Source organism: Pteronotus mesoamericanus, unplaced genomic scaffold, assembly GCF_021234165.1.
Source record: "Pteronotus mesoamericanus isolate MK-2021 breed Mesoamerican mustached bat unplaced genomic scaffold, CSHL_Meso_final contig_94, whole genome shotgun sequence".
Classification (NCBI taxonomy): Eukaryota; Metazoa; Chordata; class Mammalia; order Chiroptera; family Mormoopidae; genus Pteronotus; species Pteronotus mesoamericanus.
The window spans coordinates 28,634,970-28,660,304 of record NW_026555285.1 but is presented as its reverse complement, the minus strand read 5'-3'; the positions used below and the strand labels follow the sequence as shown (position 1 = coordinate 28,660,304).

Below are 25,335 nucleotides of genomic sequence, written 5' to 3'. Positions count from 1 at the left end.
CCTCCCCCATGCCGAGCAGAAAATCTGTGCTGAGCAGCTCAGCTGCAGCGGCCATTGAGAAGTGCTGTGAGGAAAAGAATGTTAATAAGGATGTTGGAAGAAATAAGCCTTCTGGCTCTGGACTTACTGAAAGACTGCAGTTGGCTCTTCAGAGGGGCTAGAGCTGTATTATCTGTTTTGAAATGGCTTTCACTTGCCAAACACCTTTGGAGAACTGGGGTTCTAATGAACATTGGAGCTTTTGGTTCTAACGGGACTTTAATAGGAGTTTTAAAAACCCTATTTTCTTCCTTGTCTTGTAAATAAGAGTAATGTCTGGGATATAAAAAGTAAAGAGACACAAGCCAAAATCCTGCCTAGATCTCACAAGTCCTAGTAGAGAGAGAACAAAGCAGGAAGCTGGCCACAAGGAAGCAGGAAGTAGGGCGTATTGTGTTGCCAGTTAGACCCATGAAGAGGTGGAGGTTCAGCAGCTAGCTCGTGATTGGAAGATATCATCAGGTGCAGGAAATTTAAACTGTTTCCAGTAGATGACTCCAGTCCTGAAAGCTTATAAAACAGTACAGTCTTTACTCCTCCATTATTTAGCTAAAATTTTGAATTGACTTCGCCTTCCTCAAAGCGTGAAGCTGTAGAGCATCACGTCCAGAAGGTCTGCCTAGAAATAACTGTCCGCCCTTCCTTTGTCTCCCATTCTGACAGATTCTGCTCCTGGACATTTGGATGAAATATCTGGGGTTGGAGGGAGACACTTTTCCTGTATTTTCTCGTTCCTTGGTGGGGGCCGGGAGCCTGCAAATTAAACTCACAAAGGACAGATTATCAAGAGGGAAAAAAAATTATGTGCAACATGCATTCATGTAGAAGTACTCAGTGATAAGTAACTCAAAAGGTGATTAGAGTTTGGAGTTTATATACTGTTTCAACAAAGGATAATAAAGTGTGGTGAAAGGACTAGTCAAAAGAAAAGGGGTCTAAGCTTCTAGGGAGGTAAACTGTAAGAAGGTGACTAGGAAATGTATGGGGAAAATAATGGTAAATAAAGGGGTTTTATGCAGACTCAGTTCAGTACCATCTCTGGTGATAAGAGTTATACATTATACTACTTACTTTTCCTGGTATGGGAAAGTGGGAAACCTTTACAAGTGAAAGTGTTCTTTACAAAAGATAAGTTTACGCCCTGCTCTTAAGCCCCTCAAGGGCAGAGAGAGAGGTTCCTCCTGTGTGTGCTGCTTCTCGGAGACCCGTTAGCTCAAAATAATCCTCGTGCCAGAGTAGCATGTTTTGGTGACATATCCTATCCCCTTTCCCTTCTTGCTTTTTTAAGTCTAGAAGTTAACTGAGGAAGTGTGCACCTAGACTCTCTCTTACCTACCTGTCTTCCCTGTGGGAAGAGGTAGCAAAAAGGACTCATTGAAGGCAAGTACCATACTTTGTATTCTTTTGACCCACTCCTAAACCTGGCGAGGAATAGGCAGTACTTTTTGTTGGATCGAATGAAAGAAATCAATTGATTAAAACTGGTGATCCTGTTTTGGAGGCTTCTTCACAGTGAACATATGAGACAAACTCTTGTTACGTTACAAGTGATAAAGAAGGAAAAAGACATACTCTACAGGTTTGCAAGCAGAGAATTTAACTGCATCTATTTACTAAGATGCCCGCCAGTTCTAGGGGATTCTATGGTAGGCAAATCTAAAAGAGATGATTTATAAACCAGATTACTCTTTATATGTTCATTTGTAATCAGCAATCTGCTTTTTCAGTGACTGGATTACTCTTATCTACCTACAGGGTACATCCATCCCCAGTATCAAGAGTCCGGGGAAATCGAATGAATAACCAGAAGTTTGCTTGGTGAGTACACAGTCTAAATTATGAGAATTTTCAGGTCTTATAGGCAGTTTTAATAGGGCTGTGTTAAAGCAAAGGAAAATTATTCCTGCTTTTCTGTAGCGAAGGTGTTCCTACTAAGTGGACTCTGTTGTCTACATTTCCTTTGGAAAATTCCTTTATAGCCAAAATACTTCACTCAATAAAAACTGCGTGTAACATTTTTTTCCTAACAGATAGGGTATATTTATCAGCATTGTCAACTGTTACATTTTTAAAGGATGCGCTTCCCCTTTAAAAAAAATACTGTAAGTTTCTTAAGTGAGATTTAGGCAACAATTCAGATTTTTCTCAAGTACCATCTTCCAATTCTTGTGAAGATTTTCATAGTAAAATAGTCTATTATATTAATTTTAATGATTACTCTTTATATTTTTTTCAGAGTCTCAGACTGTACATTAAATACCCAGGGATTTTATTTTTAAATTTGGGGAATACAAATATCTTCTTTCACTGACTAGCTCCTCACCAAAAATATAGATGGGAAGTTATCAGAAATGACCTGAAAAGTTAGTTCAACCACAAAACTGATTATTGGATTCTATAAAGAAGCAATTTAGGATGTTTTATGTGAAACAACAAATAATTAATATAGGTTTAAAATCCATTTTGCTTACATAAACTACTCCATAACACAAACTTAGCCTTTCTACACACATGGTATCTTTAAAAAAGAAGGAGGAAGAAAGGATTAAACTCAAACTGAGTACTGTTTACTTCAAAGGTGAATGGAAATCCATAGATCTCCATTTTTACTTCATTGAATTGTGCTTAGAATGGGATTTTGATTAAAAATTGCTTTTTTTAAGTATGGAAATATGATTACTAAAGATTGAGCTTCCAAATTAATTTTATTCCTAAATCAGGATTATTTTTAGACACAAAATAATGATTCTTTGATTTTTGAATAGTGCCTAATCAGCTCACCTCCCTTCCCCCATTAAATCTAATTAACTACCTCACAATAGCTTAGTCATGTTGTTCAATATTACATTTTTCTTTTTTCACAGAGAGGGAAATGGAGCACAGATGATACAGCTATTTTCTTACACACTGTCCAAAGCTGGGACATCCTTCATGGTTTCTCACAGCCACTAAAGCATATTGTCCCCTGTCACACCTGGCAAGCTGGGGGAATGAGAATGCTGATAGCCATTACATAGAAGGACGGGGGGAATCAGGTCCCTTCTTGACTGAATGGAATTGCAGACTGTGAGCCGCTCAAGTGAGCAACTTAAGTTAATGGTTAGAGTGCAACAATGTGAGAAACAAGAAGGATTTTTACTATTAGCCTAGAGAAAATTCAACTTTTATTTATTCAGCATTTATTTTCTGTCCTTGGCTCTGTGGAAAGCACTGGATTAGAAAGATAAATAAAACACAGTTTCTGTTCCCAAGGGGCTCCCTTGAAGGGGGGCTTGTGTATGTGTATCTGTGTGATGTCACATGTATAATACACAATATTTATGATGTCATGCAAACAACATATATAATAAAATGTAGGTAATGCTCTAAGAAGATATATTTATAGTATTGCGTTGGGCAAAAAGTTCATTTAGTTTTTTCTATAACATGAAAGATGCGTTTTTCATTTTTCATCAATAGCTTTATTGATTTGGTTATTTTGTGTATGTCGGCTATCTCCCACATAGTATAATGTTGATTGTTCTCCGTTAATGTCTCTATTTGATCGCTATCAACTTTAATTGGTCTACTCAACTGTAGGGCATCATCCAGTGAGAAATCTCCAGCTCGAAGTTTTGCAAACCACTTTTGACACATTTAGTCATAGCACCTTCTCCGTACACTGCACAAATCTTTTTTTGCATTTCAGTTGCATTTTTACCTTTCTTGAAATAACAAAGCATAATATACCAAAAATGTTGCTTATTTTCTTCCATCTTCAATATTAAAATGGCTGCACAAAAATTCACCAATTTTGGTAAGTTTTTTTCTTTTTAATGCACGCTGATATGACAGCTGTCACAATGCAGTCTAACAAAATTGTTTTGAATGAAGTTAAAGACAACTAAGCATTACAAGAGCCTTCTTACAGAAAAAAAACAAACTTAACTTTTTGGCCAACCCAATGTAATGTTCAGAGGAAAACGTTATCAACTCTAATTAAGACCAGTTTGAGAGTAGGTAGTGGAGAAGGTAGAGAGGGTACAAAGGAAGGAGGAGGACAGTCAGCAGACCCATCCCAGAGATGGTCTTTGAGTAAAGACCCAGAATTAGTAGGAAAAGCAGAGTGCTGAGATAGCGCTTTCTTTACAGGTTGAAACACATGTACTGAGACATGGAGACATTTCTAAATTGTAGCAAGAGCATACATGGATTTATTACATGTGCTTTATTTGGTCATAAGTTAGTTAAAATTCCTGTTGTATGTACTACCTTGACTCATCCTTAAGTAAATGCTTTGAGGCTGGTATATGGGAATAAATCAAATAAATCACCTGGCTCGGGAGCAGCCCACTGAATCACCCAACATCTACATCTGATTAAGTGATAAACATTCACTATTTCTTTGTGAAATACTGGCTTTGAACATCCAGGAAGTTTACTCATGCTGGCAGTGGAGATGAAGGGAAAGTGATATTTGCTCTCCCCCAAATAGAAGTGTGGGATAATTTATAGAATTAGATGTGAAGTTCAACACTAGCTTGGCTCAGGAGTGAGTTGGATCTGCAGTTACTTTATGTGAGTGATGTTGGGTGATTTTGTGAAGTCGGGTTAGCAAGCAAATGCTTCAATCAGGTAAAAAATATTGTTCATCAGAGAAGCAGTTAACCTTCAGTAAAAGATGAAGAGGCTGGAGTTTACAAAAAATGCATGACAATTGGTAGGTTGTTAATGGCAGTGTCCGCGGTTGAGCTGTCAGACTGGTGTTGATCACTGAGTAAAGATGGTTTCAAATTTTAAGTACTGTTTTGCTTTGCATAATGTTAGTATGAGAGGTGGCAGCCACTGGCCTCGTTCCTGTAGCAGCACTTCCTCTAGAGATGAAGAAATGTGTGGAAGAGAATTTCTATTCAAGGTGAACAAGCCTGCTGGAACGGAAAGAAATGGGGTAACAAATGTACCTGTCCAGGCGCAAGATGAAAGTGCCAGGATGTAAGGAGTCCATTGACAGGTGTTAGGAGCCAGTTTGCCGCAACTATCTGCTAACTCCCAGGGACTAAAGAATGGCAGTGAGGACTTCCTGCACCCCAGTAAAGAACACGAGGTCATTGTACAACTACAATTCATCAAAGGTAGCAATCCAGGCCAGCCGTGAGCTCTCGGTCGGTGTGGCGCTCCCCTCCCAGCCACCGCGCTATAGTAATACTTGTTGATTTGAGGACTGATAAAGCCTTTAAGATTCAGCATATGAATTTCCATCTTCATTTCATGAGTCATATCTTTCCTGTTTTCTTCACCGTTGGCCCTAACAGGTCGTCATGCTTTCCTTTGCCCAATAACTACATAAACCTTTTTAAGAACATTTGCCACTCTTTCTTGCATGTGATAATGCCAGGAAAATATTTTGCTCCATTTGAGGCAAATTGTGGGGAATTGGGCAAACCTTATTGAAGAGTTCAATGGGCGGATAGACTTTTGTCCTTTACAGATCTTTTTTTGCATGAGGCTGTAAATTTTTATTTCAAACCCACAGGAAGTGGTTGTTTCCAAGTCATCTTTTAGCTGCTTTATTCCCAAAGATATAATAGGAATCCGGACCCCATGTTTGGTTGGCGCTAGATGGGGGAGTTTGGTGGGGAAAATCTCTGAACTGAACACTGAAGTTCACATAGGCTCCAAAACTTTGGCCAGTTTTTCCAAAACTGCCAGTGTGAGTATTCTGAAGATGTACATATTAGCATATGCTCGTTTTAGCTTTTTACCCATTGTTCTCGTCTCTGCTCTTCTCCTGTCTCCCTGCTCTATTCCAAAAGTGTTAAAGGGTTTGGACATATATTATTGTTCTTTGATGATGGTCGTAATAGTGGTTATGCTGCGCACTCAAAACATCCCTCTAGAGCTGTTATGTAACAGCGGTAGTGGGTGTTACCCGACAGAGACTTTATGGGCTATTTATATGATGACATAGAAAATAAAGTATTGTTGATAGGAATTTTCATCAGTAAAATAGAAGTAATTTTCTCTAACCCATTGGATGCTGCCACCACCAGTTTCAGTTATGATTTATTTCTTACACATGCCTGAGATGTTATGCAGCTGTAAACACAAAGAAGCCTCCAGTTTTTAATAGAGTATCTATGCAAATGATAACACATTTTGGGTGTGAGTCACATTTCATTCACATTTGGATGTGATGAAGTTCTGTGCCACAAATTTTTGTGGAGGGCAGGAAGCGCCTTTTCACACGGATGTTTTACTGTTGGAGATAGAGTGCTACAGTGAACTTAAGTATTTATATGCATACGGTTGCAAATGTTGGACATGACTTCATAGAGTCCTTCTAGAAAATATAACTAGTGGAGATCTTTGTAATAAAAATAAGAACAAGTCATTCTTGTTTACATCTTTGCCTTAGAAGAGGAAGGCACTGAAGTTGTTGATACTGGAAGCCTCTCGGCAAGCTGATGCAGAACTGGCCCTTTGAAGAGGGCCCGAGCATTTCCAGATGTAGTAGTTCAATTTCAGGATTATGAGGGAAATGTCAGCATCATCAGGTTCAGTTCAACCCCTCGCTTTCCAAAATGTAACATGTCAGCCAAGGGCATAAACCCAGGTCTCTGCACACCTGTTTAGTCATCTTTCTGCTACGCAGCAATTAGCCACTGCTGGAGAAATGCTCAAAATTAACTAAGATGGATGTTTAATTCATTAGGAACTGAGCAGAAGGCTTTTGTCTGGGAAATTCCCCTGATATTGATGGGATGGCGGGAGAGAAAGGAGAAGTAGGAGAGGCCTAATGAAGACATTGCCACCCACTGCAGTGTGTGGCAGGCACTCCCTGCCAACATGTTCAGTCATCATGGGCTGGGTTCTTGCATGCTCATTATTTATAGCTAATATGATGTTACTTTAATTACCAGGGCATTCCACTGCTTTGCTTTTTGACTTACAGGGCACAAATTATGATAATATGTATGGACTTTATTATGTAAAGTTTCCAGATCCCAAAATGCCTGGTCTTCATGGTTTCTTTAATTCATATAGGTTGGTAAATAAGCAACAGCAAGTTGCCTTTAGAGTTCATTTGGAAGCATGCTCTCTCCAGTGTTTGATAACAGCTGTGGAAAATGGGCGTCATTCCTGGTGTCTTGAACCAGTTTGCGAGTTCTTTGTATACACACAGAGTCACAACGAAAGGGGGGCCTGCAGGCTTTGCTCCACTTTAAGTCTCTCCGAATTCACATTTTTTTAAATGTTGTGATCCAGGATGTGCCATTAAATTCTTTAACTACTTCCACCACCTTCTCAAATTTAGCTTGGTGACAATTAATGTATACTTTAAAATTGCATACCGTCTTTCAGATTGACCTTATGAAAGACTTTCGGTCTAATTTTCCTAAATTCTCCTTACCCAGAGTTTCAGCCAGAAACCTCATGATAAAAGTGTTTCACGTTCCTGTCAGTAATATATGACTTTTATGTCTAGTGTTGCTTCAGTTACAATAAAGATGATTGGGGGCCAAATAGATAGGTTAGTTTCTGCCATCATTTCCTTAATTATAGGAGTATTGGGGTTATCAGATCGTGCTGACCTATAAAGATCACCACTTCTGAGACATTTTCGTACGGAAAGTCCCTGAGCATTTTGCTTCTACCAACCGGCTGCTCAGAACCATTTTGGTGTCTTACTGAAAACCTGGTCAAAGAACCCGCAGGGCCTGTCCGTGTGCGCGTCGTCCTGCCTGGCGCGTTCTCAGCACTGGGGCTCGTGCAGTACTGTTGTGTAATAGAACAGCTCTGCTGGGAGCTAACTCTGGCCTGGCCGAGACACATTAGCTCGGTATTCGAAATACCCTCAAAAATACATGGAAACTGAACAACATGCTTCTAAATAACACCTATGTCAAAGAAGAAATTGCAAGAGAAATTTTGAGATAGTTTTAGCTAAATGAAAATCTAAACACAGCTTATTAAAATGTGTAAGATGCATGACAAGCAGTGTTTTGAAGGAAATGTATAGCATGAATGCAGATATTAGGAAAGAAAAAAAATCTGAAATCAATAACCCAAATTTCCACTTTAGGAAACCACAAAAAGAAGAGCAAATTAAACCCAACGTAAGCAGAAGAAAAGAAAGTGAATTGTTGGTAGTTCTGGGATGTATAGCATCTTTTTCACATAACTGTTATTTTTCTAGATAGGTTTTGTACACTTAAGGATGCTTAAAATTACACAATTGGGATTGATGATTTACTTGGGAAAAGCTATTTAAGCTACAGTATTTGGTAGAGTTTTAAATTATGTGGTGGCCATTCTGCTCCATCCCATCCCTTCCCTGTTAAACTTGGTCAGGGATAGAACCTCAAAGTAGTGGTCATGCCATCAAGAAACACGAGGACCATGGGGGTGCGGGGGCAGGAAACGACGGTGCAGGGAAAAACTGTGCGTCGCCCTATGAAAAGAATGTGTATCTATGATAGCACAAGGCATGTCTTAATTAACATACCAAATTGAAATGGAGAAAGATCTTATTGTGTGTGTGTGTGTGTGTGTGTGTGTTTATCCTGAGAAGCCACATTCTCTCCTAGTGTTTCATAATACTTTTTAATGGATATACTTGGGATGAAAAATTGGCTAATCCGAGCTGTCTTCTAAATACTATATATGTGAAAGAATAATGACAGATATGAGGACCCAATGAAAAAATCCTAATGTGTTCATGAATATGCTGGGAATACCACTCAGGGTGATACATCTGCAGGGGAGTCCCCTGTGAAATGCTGGGTGCACCAGCAGTTTTGTTTCTGTTTTTGTTTTTATCCATCAGTCATAATTGCAGTGCCACCCTTCTAGGTGAGATTTGTTTGTATCCACACGGACAGGGAACTACCAATTTTAAAATTATGTATATCCTCAACCATGGCCCTCTCCTTTCTTGGAGAGTAAACAAAATCTTTACTCTCTAAAAAAGGTATATATTACATATTGCCCTGGCTGGTGTGGCTCAGTGGATTGAGTGCCAGCCTGAGAACCAAAGGGTCACTGGTTCAATTTCCAGTGCAGGGCACATGCCTGAGTTGTGGGCCAGGTCCCCAGTCGGGGACACACGAGAGGCAACCACACATTGATGTTTCTCTCCATTTCTCTCTCTCCCTTACCCTCTCTCGAAAAATAAATAAATAAAATCTTTATAATATGTGTGTGTGTGTGTGTGTTTGTGTGTGTGTATTCTCACCTTACTATAATTTATTCTCAGCTGGCCACTAGCTTTAGTAATTTTCTTAAAACTATTTATTATATTTCTTAGTATATAGTACATTACCTAAGGTATATTTAGTATATTTTAGAAATAGACTCATAATGAGCATATTTCTTTTAATCCATTTTAGGAGAGCAATAGATAGTGTGTGATATAGTAATCCAAAACAAAAAACAAAAAAACTAAAACCAATCCAACATCATACAGGTTTCAACATAAGTCACAGACACTTAGTATAAGCCCACAGCGGATACAGTAGCTGGAGGCCTGAGGACCTGCTGGAATCTGTTGTCTGCTTGTAGCCATTATCTCATCTACATTTTCATTCAGTTTAGTCTCCTTCAGCAGGTGAAGTTCTTTTGTTGAAAGTAATGGAAACTGACTGAGTCTGGCCAACTTAAGCTAAAGGCAATTTTGTGGAAGGACAAGAAGTAGGTTACGGAGTCAAAGGAAAACAGGAATTGGGCCTCAGCAAACACAGGAGGCAAGACAGAGGGGTCCAGGGAGCCCAATTTACTAATAAGCAGATGCTGCTCCTTGCTGTCACCTCCTTAAAATTGCAAAAGGGGAAGCCACAGAATCTGAGTGGCCCCAGCCTGGCTCAGGTACCCAGCCTGGCCAGGGGGAGGGACTACCTTGGTTAACAGCCCTGGTAGGACCACATGTAATGGGAACCACAGGTAATAAGGAGGGGATAGTTTCCCTAAGGAATAGGAAGTGCTGGTACCAAAAAATGGTAAGAAGAATTACTACTCTTCATAAACTAGCAACCATTGATTGTCCCTATTGTTCAGTGAACTAGAAGCTGTCATTAAAGGTAGTTAATGCGCTTTAAAGTTTTTCCCTGGAGGCCATGATGTCTTACATTTTGGATGGTAAGGTAGTCTGCAGGTAGTAACTAAAATGAACGGACTCTCTTAGGTCTCACTCTTAGTTATTCAGTGGCCAAAGCATAAGAGGAATGTCGAAACAGGTGAGACTCCCTTCTCCTTTAAACTTACAGCTTTTAATCCTAATCCCCTCAAACCCTTCATTTTCCAAGATCTCCTACTTTAAATCGCTTATTTTAGAATGCAGCCTTTAAGACCAAACATACATAACTGCGATTAGACATACAAGATAGTCAAAACAGAGAACCTCATGAAATGCACAAAACTGGAGTCTGCGGACTCAGTTTCTGGTGTAAATTTTTCACTTATTATAAATTAGTCTTTGTACTTTCTGTACTTCAGTATTTCTATCAAATGAATGAATGAATAGTGTCTGACCCAAACTATTCAAATTAGATCTTGGAAAGAGTCCAAAACAGATAACACTCTTTATAATATCACCTTGAAAGAAAATGCTTCATAAACTGTGGTTATTAGCCCACAATCACATTTTAACTTTACATGAAAAGAATCTCTTTACTACCACCTAGCTGACTCATTGATGCTCCCAGCTTTATTGTAGCCTCAAATGAAGCCGTAATTTACTTCAGCTCTCTTGGGTCCTTCTTAACTCAAACAGAATCCTGAGCAGGTGGGTATGTGTAGGTAGGACTGGGCTTCCACACGCAGGTAAGTGCAGGCTCCAGTGGGAAGCAGAGGGAACATGTTATAGCCAAGCAGAAGTGGTAGTTTTGAAGACTATGGGTGCAGCCAATTTACCTCAGTTCTGTGAAGGTTGAATAAGCCAGAAGGGTAACTCCTCTCTCCCATCGTGCCATTTACCTGGGACACCTTCATAAATGAACATATCGGGTTACATCCTTTAGAAAGCAATGATTGAAATCACCCATAGGACTAAATTTTTATAATAAAATAGAACCTCTCCAATGCCATCTATTTTCCCATTTCTCTACTCATTGCCTTTTTTCCTCAGAGGTCTGTAAAGAAAAAGAAACATGGCTCTCCTCAGACTTTGCAGTTAATAGGTATAGGGAAAGAAAGAAAATACTTTTCTATTATTTTTCACTTTAGACTTGAATTATTTTGTGCTTTTTGAAGAACCCGGTAGCTTAACTGTAAGAATAGACTGATTTCTTACAGTAAAAGTGGCTTACAGTAATCTTCCCCAAACTTCCCGGGCTGTGAACTGTTTATTTGGGAAAAAGAAGCAAGTATGGATTTGTATTGGAGGTAGGAAACAAAGAGCAAAGGCAACCACGCTGAGAACAGAAGACAGTTGCTGCCACCTAGAGGTAAAAGCTGATAAATTTTGAGCGAGTACTGTGAACACTCATGAAATGATCATGAAAGCAGACATTGATGTAATAGCATCATAAAACAAAGGGCAGCCAGTTGACACGGTCTCTACCTCTAAGTGGAACGAGGCTCATTCTGCCCCTTTTCCTGGTGGTATTGTGCCAATATTCCATACACGCATTTTCTGACCTTAGTGGGTTTTTCGATTTTTGAGGCCAGTAGCCTTGTTATTGATCACGAAAACTCATGTTAAGTTGTTGGAAATTTTACTCCTGTATAATGCAGTGCACTCATGTGGGAGATCCCTACTACTCCGGCTAACAAAGAATGCCTTGCCCACCCTCTGGGCTATCCCTTCGCGCCACGCAGGCCGCATCCTCACTGAGTCAGGTGGCTGATGCTCTTCTGTTTCGCGGGAAGCACAGACACCAGGGAAACCAGCGAGGTGGGAGCAGGGAGTACTGGGGACACCGTTCAGAGGAGGGTAGAAACGTTTATGAAATTACTTTCTGATTCCACCAAAAAGAAGGAGGGGAGGAACATGGATCCTGAGGCTCCCTGCGGTTATGCAGAAACCTAAGACCAGCGCAGTGCCAGCCTCGAGAATAACATGCCCTGTGGCCCATTTTCATTTTGGTTATTAGGAACTTCCTGTGTGTAGCACTGCCATTTTTTAAGTTGTTCTTGCTAGGACACTTTTGATGGCAAAGCCTCCCTCATTAAAAAGCCCAGACAGGCAGCAACGCTGTGCGGCCCCGTTCGGCTTGCAGCCCTCTCCTTCCAGGGCTGCCGCCGTCTGGCACAACCCCAGGGGGCGCTGTGCACATCGTAGTCCTCCTGAAGGGTGCCTCCTGGGGCACTGAGGCACAGCACTTTGGCATGGAAAGGTGAGGAAAGAGGACGGGGATCCGTGTGTGAGTTTACAGGTCTGCCCCCCTCTTCTCTCTGGAATGAGAGGCTTGATGGAAACTTGTAAATTGTGATGATGGTTTTGCGGGGGAAAGGGGCTTCAGAAATACCGGAAGGTACCAGTAATGCCATTCAGAAAGTGAGGATGGCTGTCAGAGTGTTCCTCGTTTGTTGAAACTCTGCTGCTTCCCTAAGGGGGCATTTACCGAATCTTCCCTTTGCCTCGCCTCGCTTGCTTGCCACTCTTGTTCTTTTTCCTACCCAGTATTTACTCTTAAGTTATAATTTAAGTATTTACATTCTGTATCACTCACCAACCCGGTCACTTTTGAAATTGCCATAAATTATTATTTTTCACTCTTACTCAATAGCACTATCACTGTTCTAGAAGATGTGTATTCATTCATTTGTTCCCTTATTCAGTAAACTTACAGTACCTGCAATGATGTGGTCCTTTTCTGTGCTCTGGGGACGTTGTATTTAATAAGACAAACAAGCCCCGCTCCCACAGAGCTAACTGTGCGGTAGAGTCAGAGAGACAACTAGTGCTAAGTGCTCCGAGGGAAACATAACAGTGATGATCGGAGGCGACTGCACAGCCATCCAAGGCGCTGGTCAGAAGAAGCCTCCGAAAAGGACGTGACGCAGAAGTTGTGAGCCGAAGAACGAACCAGCTGCCTGCGGACCTGGGGATCTGAGGGAGGTTATTCCAGGCGCTAGAAACAGCTCACACAAAGGCCGTGGGATGGAAACGAATTCGGAACATGAAAAAGTGAACGAGGGCTGGGAGGAGCGGGACTGGAGCGCACAGGCTGCGGTCTCTGGGTATCAGGAACCATGGGAGGATGAAACAGTGAGACGTATGTATTTTAAGGCTCACTCTGGCTACTCTGGAGGAAGGATGAGAAGAGTGGAAGCAGAATGAGAGAATGAGTGACGAGGCCTGGGCATTGGTTGAGGAGGAAGAGGGTGGTAGCTTAGACTAGAGTGGTGCTGGGGGAAAGGGATGTGCATGGAGTTAAGATAGGATTTGAAGGCAATGTCAACAGCAGTTGCTTATGGAAGGAAATGAAAAAAGGGAAGAGTCAAGGACGGCACCCAGTTTTAGTCTGAGCACCTTGTGACTGTGGTAGGGAGCTCAGAGGACAGGGCAAGTCCATAGATACAAAAGTGGGCACTGATGGCGTATAAATAATACTTACTGAGGGGGGGAGGGTGTGTGTGTGTCTGCATTTGATGGTGAGGGACAGAGATATTTTTGCGATGAAGAAAATCTGAAAATAAAAGGTTTTGTAGACGATGAACTGGTAGCGCTAAAGTGCAGTGGGCAAGCCGCAAATCCGCACGCCACAGGTACATCGGGCGGAAGCGGCAAGGGTGCACCTGAGGCAGCCCACTGGGGCCACGGGGAGCAGCCGAGCACGGGTTTGTCAGTGTCTTTGCCCCACCTCTGCACACTGTCAACAGCTCGTCATTAAACGATGCCGCCTACCCCAGGATATGCCCAGGCACCCAAACTAAATAAATAGATCTTAATACAGTAAAGCACCTTTTCCCAAAACACCATGTACCCTGACTGCTTTGTAACAGAAGAAGACCTTAGCACTGGACTGGAAAAGAATCTGTTCATATCCTCCAAGCCCAGTTTTCTTCCTCATACCCATCTACCCAGTCACCCAAGCCGGGAGCCTCGTCGTAACTTCAACTCTGTTAAAATCAGCATCCGTTTGATCACTCGGTCTAGGATTCCTTCTGACTATTCCTTGGCAACGTTGGCTCTTCTGTATTCCGCATGCCCTCATCATCTTTTGCCTGAAATATTAACCTAAGCTCCTAACTGACCTCTTAGGACTCAAGTGTTTTCTACTCCCCCTACCCACTCTTCACCATGTCCACGGTGATGTTTGTAAAATGCACACGAGATTGCTCCTTTCTTTACAACTCTCCCTAACCGTGCCGTTCTGTAGAAGTCCAAAGCCCTTAGCACATCTCATGAGACCCTTTTCAAGACAATTCTTTTCTTTTTTCCTGCTCACTTTTCCTAAATTTTTCCCATCCTCCTTGTGCCATGCATTCTAGCCAAGCTGAACTTTTGTTTTCCAAAACACCTTGATCGCCAAGGAACTAATTCTGAAGAATTCTGTTTAAGGATTCTCTTCCGTGCTGTCTTCCCTGCTGTCGTCCATCCCATCAGCCTCTTCTTTCTCTCTCATTCGGTGCCACTATGTGAACTAAATGACTACCCTCATCACCATGTGTTGTCATGGTGAGAACTGTCGTTTCCTGGCTTCTCACATAGCACATGGTACAACAAGCTCAAGGCATGTTGATCAATGAAGTGAGTGATTTTTTTCAAGATCCTTATCTTGCTGGTGGGAAAACCAAGGCCCAGAGAATTAAATAGTTTTGTCCAAGCTTGCAAACTGGAGCTAGAATTAGAATGTGGCGCTCCTGACTTTGGTAGTTTCCCCACCACTTTTTCAGGTTTTTCCCATTCCTTATTCAGCATTTTAAGAAAAGTAAAAACATTCAGATTCAGAGGGCAATAAGAATTTTTTCGTGTTAGAAACATCTTTAAATATGGCTTCTATGATCTCTAGTTTTTCTCTGCTTATAACTGTTACATTCAACAAAACATTTGAACAACAAGGAGAGACAACTGACCTGAATTTCAGAGCTGCTGGGCCCGCTCTGGCGCTCTTTCATTACGTGACCTGGGGCAAGGCTGAGTCCCACATGCCTGCTCTTCCCTATACACTGTGTTTCACAGGAATGATAGGAAAATAGAGGAGATTACATAGGAACATACTTATACTATAGAAGCCAAGATGCTATAAAATGCCTCAGTGGTTTTATTTGTCATGGTTTACTTTTCTATTAAATGTAACCTCTTTTAGTGATGATTTAAAGTATGTATATTTGATAGCTTCCCTTTTTTCTTCTTGTTTCCACAAAAGATTAGGATTCCAATTCTTACTTCCACCTGACTTTTCCATTTATGCCCTTCTTTCTGATCTACTTGATTCTTAATTTAATTACAAGACTTATATTAACACCCTGTCTCTTTGCTTTCCTCCTGCCTAGAAGTTCTTCATCACTGAGTGAAAAGAGCTTGATTAATAAAAGCTTGTCCTTTTATGTTTCCTTAAAATTAGTCCAATAAAAAAGGGTCGCCTCCTGGATGGTCTTTGTGTGGGTAGAATTTTTTTTTTATTCTTTGTCCTTTGGGTGTGCTAATTTGCTGGCTATTTTTGGATTTGAAAATCAACCTCCTGGTTTTTATTGCCACCTTCAAAAACACAAGCGCTCTCAAATATCACAACTTTAGAAAAAGGATTTGGAGCAAGATTTAAATGCTGGGTCTGTGGTTTAACAGGCTTAAGACATATGACATTCTTAGATAAGAAAAGAATAAATATCTTTTTCTTTATAATCTTTATTAACTGGCCCAACAGGTACTGAACTTTAAGTGGCACGGTGCAAAGTGTCAGTCCAGGTTGGTGTGGAGAGTTAAATCATTACCTTTCTCAGAGTTAAGGCCCTGGGCCTCCCCGGGATCATGGCAGCTCCAGGGCCACGGTCCCAGGGCCCACACCACAAGGCGTCTCCTGATAATAATAAGGAAAGATCCTTTACCTTGTCCATCAGAGCAAATCTAGTGGTGTAGTTGGCCACAAAGGGAGATGTGGCCTCCGAAGTACTGAATGTAGATTTTTATTCCCCAGTAATTTCTTTAAGACCTTTAAAACTGACCCCAGGCAAACAGGTAGTAAAAACTGAAGTCTAAGCAACTCCGCAGGCAAGCGCAGGCTTCAAGACCAGAGGGTGCTCATTCAAACCCCGTGCGCTGCCTTTCTTGGCCGCCTTTAAGTAAACCCTCCAACTCCTCACCACCATTTTTCTCAGGGGTGAACAGCAAAAACATCTCTTTCCCAGAGCTCAGCAGATGAAAATTTAAATGTGCTAATTCAGGTTAAAGGTCTGGACAGAGCAGGGTCAAATCTGTTAGCTATTATTCTTCTTAAAACGCTAACTCCCAATTATCTACTCTCTCACAGACAGCCCTCCAAACATCCTTTGTGTCTGACTTTGCCCCAGTGTGGGTTACATGCTACCTGATGACGAGGGAACCGGATGCAGCCTTGGAAATGGGCCCTGAAATTAATAATTTGCTCCCAGGCAGGCCTGGTTATATTGCTAGTAAATAATTCATCCTCTGGTGGTAGAGGTAGGTCTCCAAAGTGATTCTCCACACACTCCTCATTTTGCAACACTTCTCTGTGAGGGAAAACAGTGAAGTCTGATTTCCTCAGGACATGGGCAATGTGCTTTGTTAGAACCACCTTTCAACGACATTTTACATTGTTAGGCTTTGTATAGTTTCATACAGTTTCACATGTTTCATTTATTCCTCATAACCCTTCTGTGAGATGTCTCAAAAATGAGGAGAGGCAGAATAGAGTGGGAATTAAAAAATCAATCTGCTCATTTTCATATTTCATTCTCCACATATTATCTCTGTAACCTTAGGAAAGTTATTCCATATTTCTGTGCCACAGCTTCCTAATCTGTAAAACGGGTCTTGCTGTTTATACCTGACCCAAGAGCATTGTGAGGATTAAATGTGCTAATACGTGTGAAGCTCGAGGACAGTGGTTAGTATACTCAGTAAATGTCGGCTATTATAATGACAGGGGATACAAAGTATTTTCGTGGGGCTGTAGCTAATATATAGCTAACATTAATTATCTCATTAATGTCTGGAAGGTATTTTTTCTCTAGGTTAACTGAACTCCGCCTCGTGATTCACTATGTTGACCTTGACATTTCTGCCGCCTCCCTCCTGTCCACTTCTCTTCCCTTGCCTACCTTTTACATGTTCGTGTTCTCCAGCTTTCCATTGCCTTTTGCATAATCTCTCTCACAGGTAACATCGTCCTCCAGAACCCAGGCCCCCACACTTTTGCTTGATTGATCACTCCCTCCTCTGGGCCCCCATGAACTGGGCCCGCATGAACTGGGCCCGCCACTCCGTGGCAATGTCTTGAGTGTGTGCCGATATATGTACGCCTCTGTCTTTTAGACTAAGTCCCCAGTACCATGCTTAACATCTGGCTCGTACATTGGAGAGGCTCAAGAAATATTTGACAAATGAAGAGATTGGGCATGGCTTTAAACTGAAATGTTCTAATTCTCTTGGAATATTTTCTGAAATACTGGAATAGTCTAAGATTTCTTTCCAAGGCTATTTCAATGGAAATGATTTACTAATTGGAAGTCTGACATATTTTGAGCACCTACTGTTTACCAGGCACTGTGCTGTTAGTGGGAAGGTAAGTGTTCCCACGGCGCTCCTGTCTTTGGGAGAGAGCTCACACATTCATGACTGAGTTAGCAAAGTTATGTTGCTGCCCTGTGTTGATGGTCTTCCCTAAAGGTGATGTCACCTTTTTGTCATAGAAAGGGCTTTCTAAGCCTCGCCAATTTAGCATTTTTAGGTACTGAATCATGCATAGGCCCTGGGAGTTAGCATTTCTTGAGACAATGGAATTCATGAATAGAAGTTACTTACATTTTCATTTATAAGTTTTAAACAAATGACTCTCTTTCCATCACCTTTGCTCCTTTAGTGCTTCCCCTAGTGTGGTTTACCACATGCATAACCTGAAAAATAACTGAATTCACACAGTCCCGTCGCTCTTTGCCCATGTGTACATATACACACTCCTAATTGTGGTCATGCACTCTTGTCATTGGTTGGTTTCACCTGTGGGTCTTGAGTAGCCTGATGCTATACCTCTATGAAATGTCATTAGCATGTGGATTTTTCTCTCGGTTTAGACACCCATTCTGAAGACATCAATAATAGCCTTTTGCCTGGTCTAGATAGCATGTGCTACCTCGTAGGACATTACTATCCTTGAAATGTAAAAATGATACACCATTTATCACATGACTATAAGGTACTAATGTTTCCCCACCATTATTTATTCAGTTGCGCAAAGGCATGCCTTTGACTTGCATGCTTTTCAGCTGCTGACTATCTTCAAAGGATCATTAAGTGATATCAGAATCATGGTGCTAAAATTGCTTGACGTTGTCTGAAACAGTGCCTTGCTTTTGCAAGTCAGTGTTTACCGATAGATTTGGAGGCTTGTGATTCTAGACATTAGAGTCGCGCTGTACGATAACAAGTGTTGACAAGGTACGTTTCCTTCTTCTTTTTCTTTTTCTAGGTACTCTGACTTAGCATGTGAAATACAGTGATTCTTGCATGTGATACTTTCACAAACTATGAAACCAGTCACTGTTGCAATCTCAGTGTAACACGACCTTTGTTAGATACATGTGGGGGGCCATAGAAATTACATTGAATATTTCTAAGTATGCACAGCTATAATTATAGCAGCTGGAGCATGTCCTTCAGCTCTCACTCTAGTTGACCTGGGCATCACATGATTTACGTGATTTGTCACATGAAAGAGGAAAACTAGAGCCTGCTCCCTGGCTATTGACACAGCCCCCTTCATGGTGAGCTCTGTCGCAGCTTTGCGATGTTAGTCACAACTGGGTAAGAATAGTGTCACCTCTTTCCTACATGAAACATATCCTTTCAATGAACGTGTGTTTGCTGTGTGCATCCTCTTATATCTCCAGGGGTCAAGGAACATGTGTACAAATATAACCCCATACTGCAGATGGTTCGTGGTCATACGCCATATTTTAAAAATGAACACAAAGACATTAACTACAACTTCTCATAAGAAATGAATACATTCTTTATTCTAATTGATAAATAATAGCTATAATTTTAGGTGCTCATTGAAGTAACTGATTAAGTTAGCAGCCTGGGTCCCAAAGATGTAGCTGGCCAGAGCTAGAAGGTTCTGTACCTCTGGGCGCAGCCGTCGCCCCAGGATTTAACACCTGGCTGCGTCAGTGTCGGCAGACTTCATTTCTGAAACACCAGCTCTCCTTGAAGGTCAACGCGGCTGGTTGCACTCAGAAAATAATGAACCCTGAGGAAGTGCAGGGGCACACACAGACATCCACGTATGTGTGCAGAGGTCTCTCTCTCTCACGCTGCAGCTTGATTCCTTAAAATCCTCATAGAAATTCTGCAGGTGATAAGCGTGAGGTTGGCAGGCACCCCTCAGCAGCACCTGCCGCTTCCCTGCCCTTCTTGCGCTGCTCTTCGGGGTCCAGGTCCCCGCCCCTGCAATCCTGGGCTCTGCAGTGCGTTTCCCTGCGCTCCCTCCTCGGGCACAGGTTGCTGTTGCTGTTGCTGCCGCCCCTCCCACCCCCACCTCCGACTTGCTCCCACGTCGGTGACCCAGGATGTCCACCACTCAGACCCGTCACCTGTTCTCCGCTCCTACCACTGAGTTGTCAAAAGGGTTTTTACAAAAGACCTGTCTTGGAAAGGTCGCTATCCTCATCCTTTTAAAGTCCTCTCCTAGGAATCGCATAACCAACCTGTGGGACATTGACATAGGTGTTATCGATCCCATTTTGTCAGCGATAAAGTCAAGCGTCCAAAATGGAGATCCGTGAATTGCTCTATGTAACCAAGCTGCTGCGCGTCGCAGCCGGCTCATGCAGGACTTCTGGTTCCCAAAGTAGCGCTGGGTCTCCTAACCTAGGCCACCCGAAGCCAGACTTGAACTCTTGTTTGTGGAAGGAGAATTTTAAAGCAGACGTACAAGTTGTATTTTATTTCAGTACAAAGATGCGATAGATCCGGACGTTTGGTTTTGTTTGAAGTATGGAAAAATATTTTGTAGATGGGGGAAAAAAGAATTTCCAGATAAACAAGAATGGTTACTGAGGTTCTTGAGACTGCTTTTGAAAACCTTTTTGAAGGTACAGATTGGTTTATCTCTGGAATGCTTAAAATACAATCCTGCCTCCAGGAACTAGTGAATTCTAAGAATTCTGAGTGTACTTTACAATCCTGTGATCTTTCACCTTCTCTTGGACATCACAACTTTTTTATAAACCACCTCTGTTTTTATCACGAACACCGTAGAACTTTACAATAAAGTATTGATTCTGAAATTATTGGTGGTTCCGAAGCAGACTTTTACCAAAATGGTTTTTTAAATGTACCCCTTGTATCGAATTTTTCCAAATACGCATACATGCACATAAACCTATGCATATAACATAACATGCATGCTTTATCTTTTGGTACATAAGAAGCCATTTCAAAAGGAGTTTTCATGTAACTTGAGTGAGAAAACATTCTTTCTAGCACTTTTTTCTCCCTTAATTTCTTAATGCATTCAACTTGTTAAATAAATTGTATAGTGAGTTTTTAGGCAAAGTGAAATTCTCTGGTAATTTCACGGTCTTAAAACAGTAGTTTTTTTTAAAAGAGAGCTCTTATCAGACAATAGAACTTAAGACTTTCTGCATAACAGGAGTTGATCCTGAGGAACATCGGTATTCTGTAAGAGTGAGTAATAGTAATGACACCCAGCACATGCAATGCTTAGGTAGCTCATCGATAAATATGCCTCATCCATATTGGCTCATATTTTAAGCTCAGATTTTGGAAACAGAGTGTAGCCAAAGCTGAAGAAAAGAGAAATCTGTTATCAAAAATGGTTGATGTCATTAGTCATCTGAAATGTAACCAAGAAAGTTGATATCACTACCACTCTACTGTTTGACCTCATTCTTTTTAAAATTACTTAAGCTGTATTTTACTCATCTGTAAAATGGGTTGATAATATTATCATATAAATTGTTGGAAGAACTAAAATAAAATGATACATGTAAAAGATGTAGCAAAGTACCTGGCACACATTAAATTATACTATAGATGTTAGCTATTGTTAGCTATTATGATTTCAATACCGAAAAGTTCAGTAAAAGGAAAGTTACCATTTGTAATAATCTTAAGCAGAGACTAAAATCTATATACTCGCCATATTTGGAGCTCAGATTTGACTGGGGTAAAGCTAGCAAGTCATTTCAAAAATTTGGTTCAATTTTTAAAGTTTTCTGCTTTTCCAAGCGAAAAATTATGCATGTTTCACAGGACACCTGAAATACTCAGTAATCTTCCCCAAGTATAATGCCTATATCAAGAATCAGAAATAACAAGTAGCCCCCTCTGCTTCCAGCAATTTTTTTTCCTGTGCTTAGATCTTTAAGTGCCCAGCATTTTACTAAATTGACTGTTGGCTCTGCTCAGCAACCAACCACAAAACGGAAGACTTAGCAGGTCGGGCTTCCAACGCACCTTGTCAGTAGCTTCCCAACCTCTTTACAAGGTCAGCGTCCAGCGGCCGCAGCAACGTGAAGCCTCCGCGCACCAGCGGCCTGTGCCACAGGTGGAGCGGATGAGCGCGGAGACGGCCGCCGCCTCTCTCTGTGCTGCCTCCGCGGAGCTCAGTGCTGTGCCCACGTACCGTGGGTGGTCAGGCTGTGTTTGTGGAATGCTAAATAACTGACAGACCTCACAATAATATCTTCTTGAGATTTTTCAAAAGCAACAGGCATTTTTTAAAACTAAACCTTACATGGAATAGTTACAGAGATAAAAGTAGTATCTGATTAGTATAAATATATTTTCTATATATTTAGATTGTATTGTTTTGAAGGCAACCTTTGAGAGCAACAGAGCTGTTGATAAATGAAATTTGTAACTGGGGGTCAAAGATGACAGTTCTAGTCTTCCTATCTTAGCCTTACGGACTTGAAATTGAATTAATTCACAATGGTGACCCTGAAGTTTTGAAGGTCCCATTGTGCATGGTTTAAGGCAATTGTCATGGATTTAAGAGAGAATGTGTTGTTGGCCTAAGGTTACCCTGTGAGTAACTGATCCAGCACATTACAATAGAAGTCTTCACTGTTATTCTCTGTAAATCTGGAAGCAGGGTTCTTGTCCTGCAGCAAAACCAGAGTTTAAGGCTTTGAAATCACAACTGTATCTGACCAAGCCAAAGCTGTTATGGGTCTTGGGGGCATTGCTGATGCACCCCACTCCCAGACGTGAGGGCAACCCTGGAAGACCCCCTTGTCCTGGGGAGGCACGCTGGGCTGCCCGCACACACGAGCTTTCAGTCTCCTCTGCTTGTCACATTGGCATCTCTTGTCTCATTGGACTTCAGGTTTTCTCCTATAAAATATGGGAAAATTTCTTTCTATTCCATGGAAACATTGTCAGGATCACTTGGAACTTTAAAAAATGAACAAAACATCTTTTGAGGAAGTTTCACTTCTCAGAGGAAAGATGTTATAGGAATGGAAGGAGTTATTATAAACTTAAAAAGATAGGGTATGTAAAACTGCCATTAGCTCCTGGAGGCTGTCCCATTTTTATGCCTCGTGTGTTGTCTTTCCTCCTGGAACGTTTAGGCCTGTCCTCTGGATGTGTGTGTTGCATTAACACTGTGGGAGTTTTTTATACAAAAGCTGACGGGCAGAGCAGAGACCTACACAGTGTCTTCTGCATTGTCTGCCCACACTGATAAGCGCAGAGCCCCTCTCCTTAGCAAATGTTAGAGCGCAAAGTGCTTTCCCCGCAGGACCCATGGGGGCGTTTCAACAATGCTTTCCCTGATTGGGCAAAGAAAATACAACGAGTTGCTTTGAAATAATACAGGAAGGATTAAACTCAGTCCGGTCATCTTCTGAGAGACTCACAACAGAAATTTTTCTAAAGGTGCTTAATTAGCTCTTATTAATAGTGCACATATTCTTTAATCTTTTTGTTGCAGGAAAACAGATTTCAGATAAGGCTTCATGTATTTTCTCAAATGCATAATATTCATGCACAGAATTAGAAAAAGTAAAAGCCTTTCTAGTCTACATTAAAGTGTATATTGATTACCCAATAAAAAGGAAAATTAAACCGGTAATTAGTATGAACTTTGTATCTGATTCACAGGTGTTTCTGGTAACTCACACATGTCATTGCTAGGAATACATTGACTACGTTAAGCTCCATAATGACTTGTTAGGTTTTGGGGCAAATCAGCTTCTTTGAAGGGCCTCAGAAGTTGTCTTCAGGTAGTCTAGATAATAGACAAAGGAAAAAGGAATAGATCACCTTGATTGGAATAGGGGAAGAAATCTCAGAAATCAGTGGTACATAATCATTTACATTAAAGCATCAGTTTATTTTTAGAAGTTAGTATATGATAGAACTACAAATCAAACAAAAGTGCCATTTATGGCTTTAAAATTAATTTTTAGTGATAAATTTTATTGTAGATTATTCTGATTTCTTTTTTATACACAAATCATTGATTATGTTGTATAAGAAAAGCTAATGACAAATACTCACATGACAGTCACCATTCTGAACATTTTACATGTGCTCACTCATTTTGTTCTGCCATCATATCAAGAGGTAGGTACTGGTAGTAACTTCATCGCACAGGTTAAGAAGCAGAGAGACTTGCAGTAACCTCCTTAGGGTCATACCACTAATGAATCCTGGAACTAGGATTTAAAGGCTGTTCAGTTCCAGAACTTGCTCTTTAACTACTGATCCATGCTGCTTTTTAAAGAAATGTTTCAGCCACAGTTTTTTCAGTATCATCTCGCCCAGTTTCAGATGGACAGAAACCATGCACTCTGTCTACAGAGTGGTCCCCCGCTGTTGCAAGCGCCCTCCTGGCCCAAACCCCGTCATCTTGACACTGTTGCTTGTATTGTCCTTGCTGCAGTTCGCATCTCTGCGGCTGCTCTGCACCTACCAATCTGTACTGCTTAATCCCTTCACCTTTTGCACCCAGCCCCCCCAACCCTCTTGTCTCTGAAACCGTATGGTATATACAAGTCGTATATTGGAGCATGTTTATTAGTATGTATTTTCCCACTGTGAACCCCTTTTGTTTTGGTCACTCTCTACTATGAGGAGCCTCAGGGATCCATTTCTCTGCCCTCGCTGCTCGGTGATTGGACTCACACTTGCACCCATGGTGTCAGACGCGCTTGAACAGCTGATCACGGCATTCCTCATTCATCCCATGGCAGCAGCCCACCCGGCCGCCAGCCTCTCTGTTGTTCCTCGGAAGCCATGATCTACGTCGTGTGGAGACTGGCTTGTTGCCTACAACAAAAGCCCCACAAACGCTTGGTGATATTTAAAGTTCCTGCTTGACAATATGATCTTTTAACTTTGAGCTATTACTTCACCTAATATATGTACACTTGTGGAAATTATGAGATAATGGGGGAAGATCATAAAACACTGAATTTTCTAATCTATGAATCATTTTACTGACTCTTGGAGTCAGACAGATAGTCTTAAAGTACTATAGTTTATAATGGCAGCTGGAAGAATAAAATATTTATTATATGGATGATTAACTCTCTGAGTTGGGAAGAATAGATTGTAATTCAGAGAAACTCCTGGATTTCTGGAAACAGTATCCTAAATTATTGTCACTAGTCTGTGAAACAGTTCTCAAACTGCACATCCATTTTCCCTGTAAATGAGTCACATTATATAGGTTTTGATGGCTAGAAGATAGGTCCTTGTATGGAGGAACCAGGGAGTATGTTAGGGGCAACTAAAGGATTTCAATTAGTAGGGCTTAAGGGTGAGAAGCTCGAACGAGTGGAGGCTAGTAGACTTGTCTGGGAAGGGGGAGTTGATGAGAGTGTTAAGGTCGCACTTGGGTAGCATTCCTGGTTATTACAATAGTAGTTAAACCTCCAGGGTTGGGGGGTGGGGGTTGAGAGCAGGAATTGATGCATATAGAGCAAAGCCAGGTAATTTGTCACAGCATTTAAAATCTTTATCAAGGTGACTATGAATCCTTATCTCTTAACCATATATTCCTATCTTGTCTCTGTTGTACAAATCTCTGTTTTCCTATCTATTAAATGGGAATAATAATATCAATGCCATAGGGTTGTCCTGAAAATTAAATAGACAACTCTTGCATAGCATATAGCACAGTGCTTGACATCATTTTATTAAGTGCTAGATAAACA

At 41.1% G+C, this 25,335-nt stretch overlaps 1 protein-coding gene across 9 annotated transcripts in view; it reads left to right on the top strand.

The window, feature by feature from the left end:
• The window catches only part of KLF12 (KLF transcription factor 12), a 418,858-nt gene that overhangs the window by 352,202 nt on the left and 41,321 nt on the right, over window positions 1-25,335 (top strand). For all 9 annotated transcript variants that reach the window (XM_054586431.1, XM_054586424.1, XM_054586427.1 and 6 more), the window contains one exon: window positions 1,795-1,857. In XM_054586431.1, coding sequence (XP_054442406.1) covers window positions 1,795-1,857 — 63 coding nt within the window. The remainder of the gene's footprint in view (window positions 1-1,794; window positions 1,858-25,335) is intronic.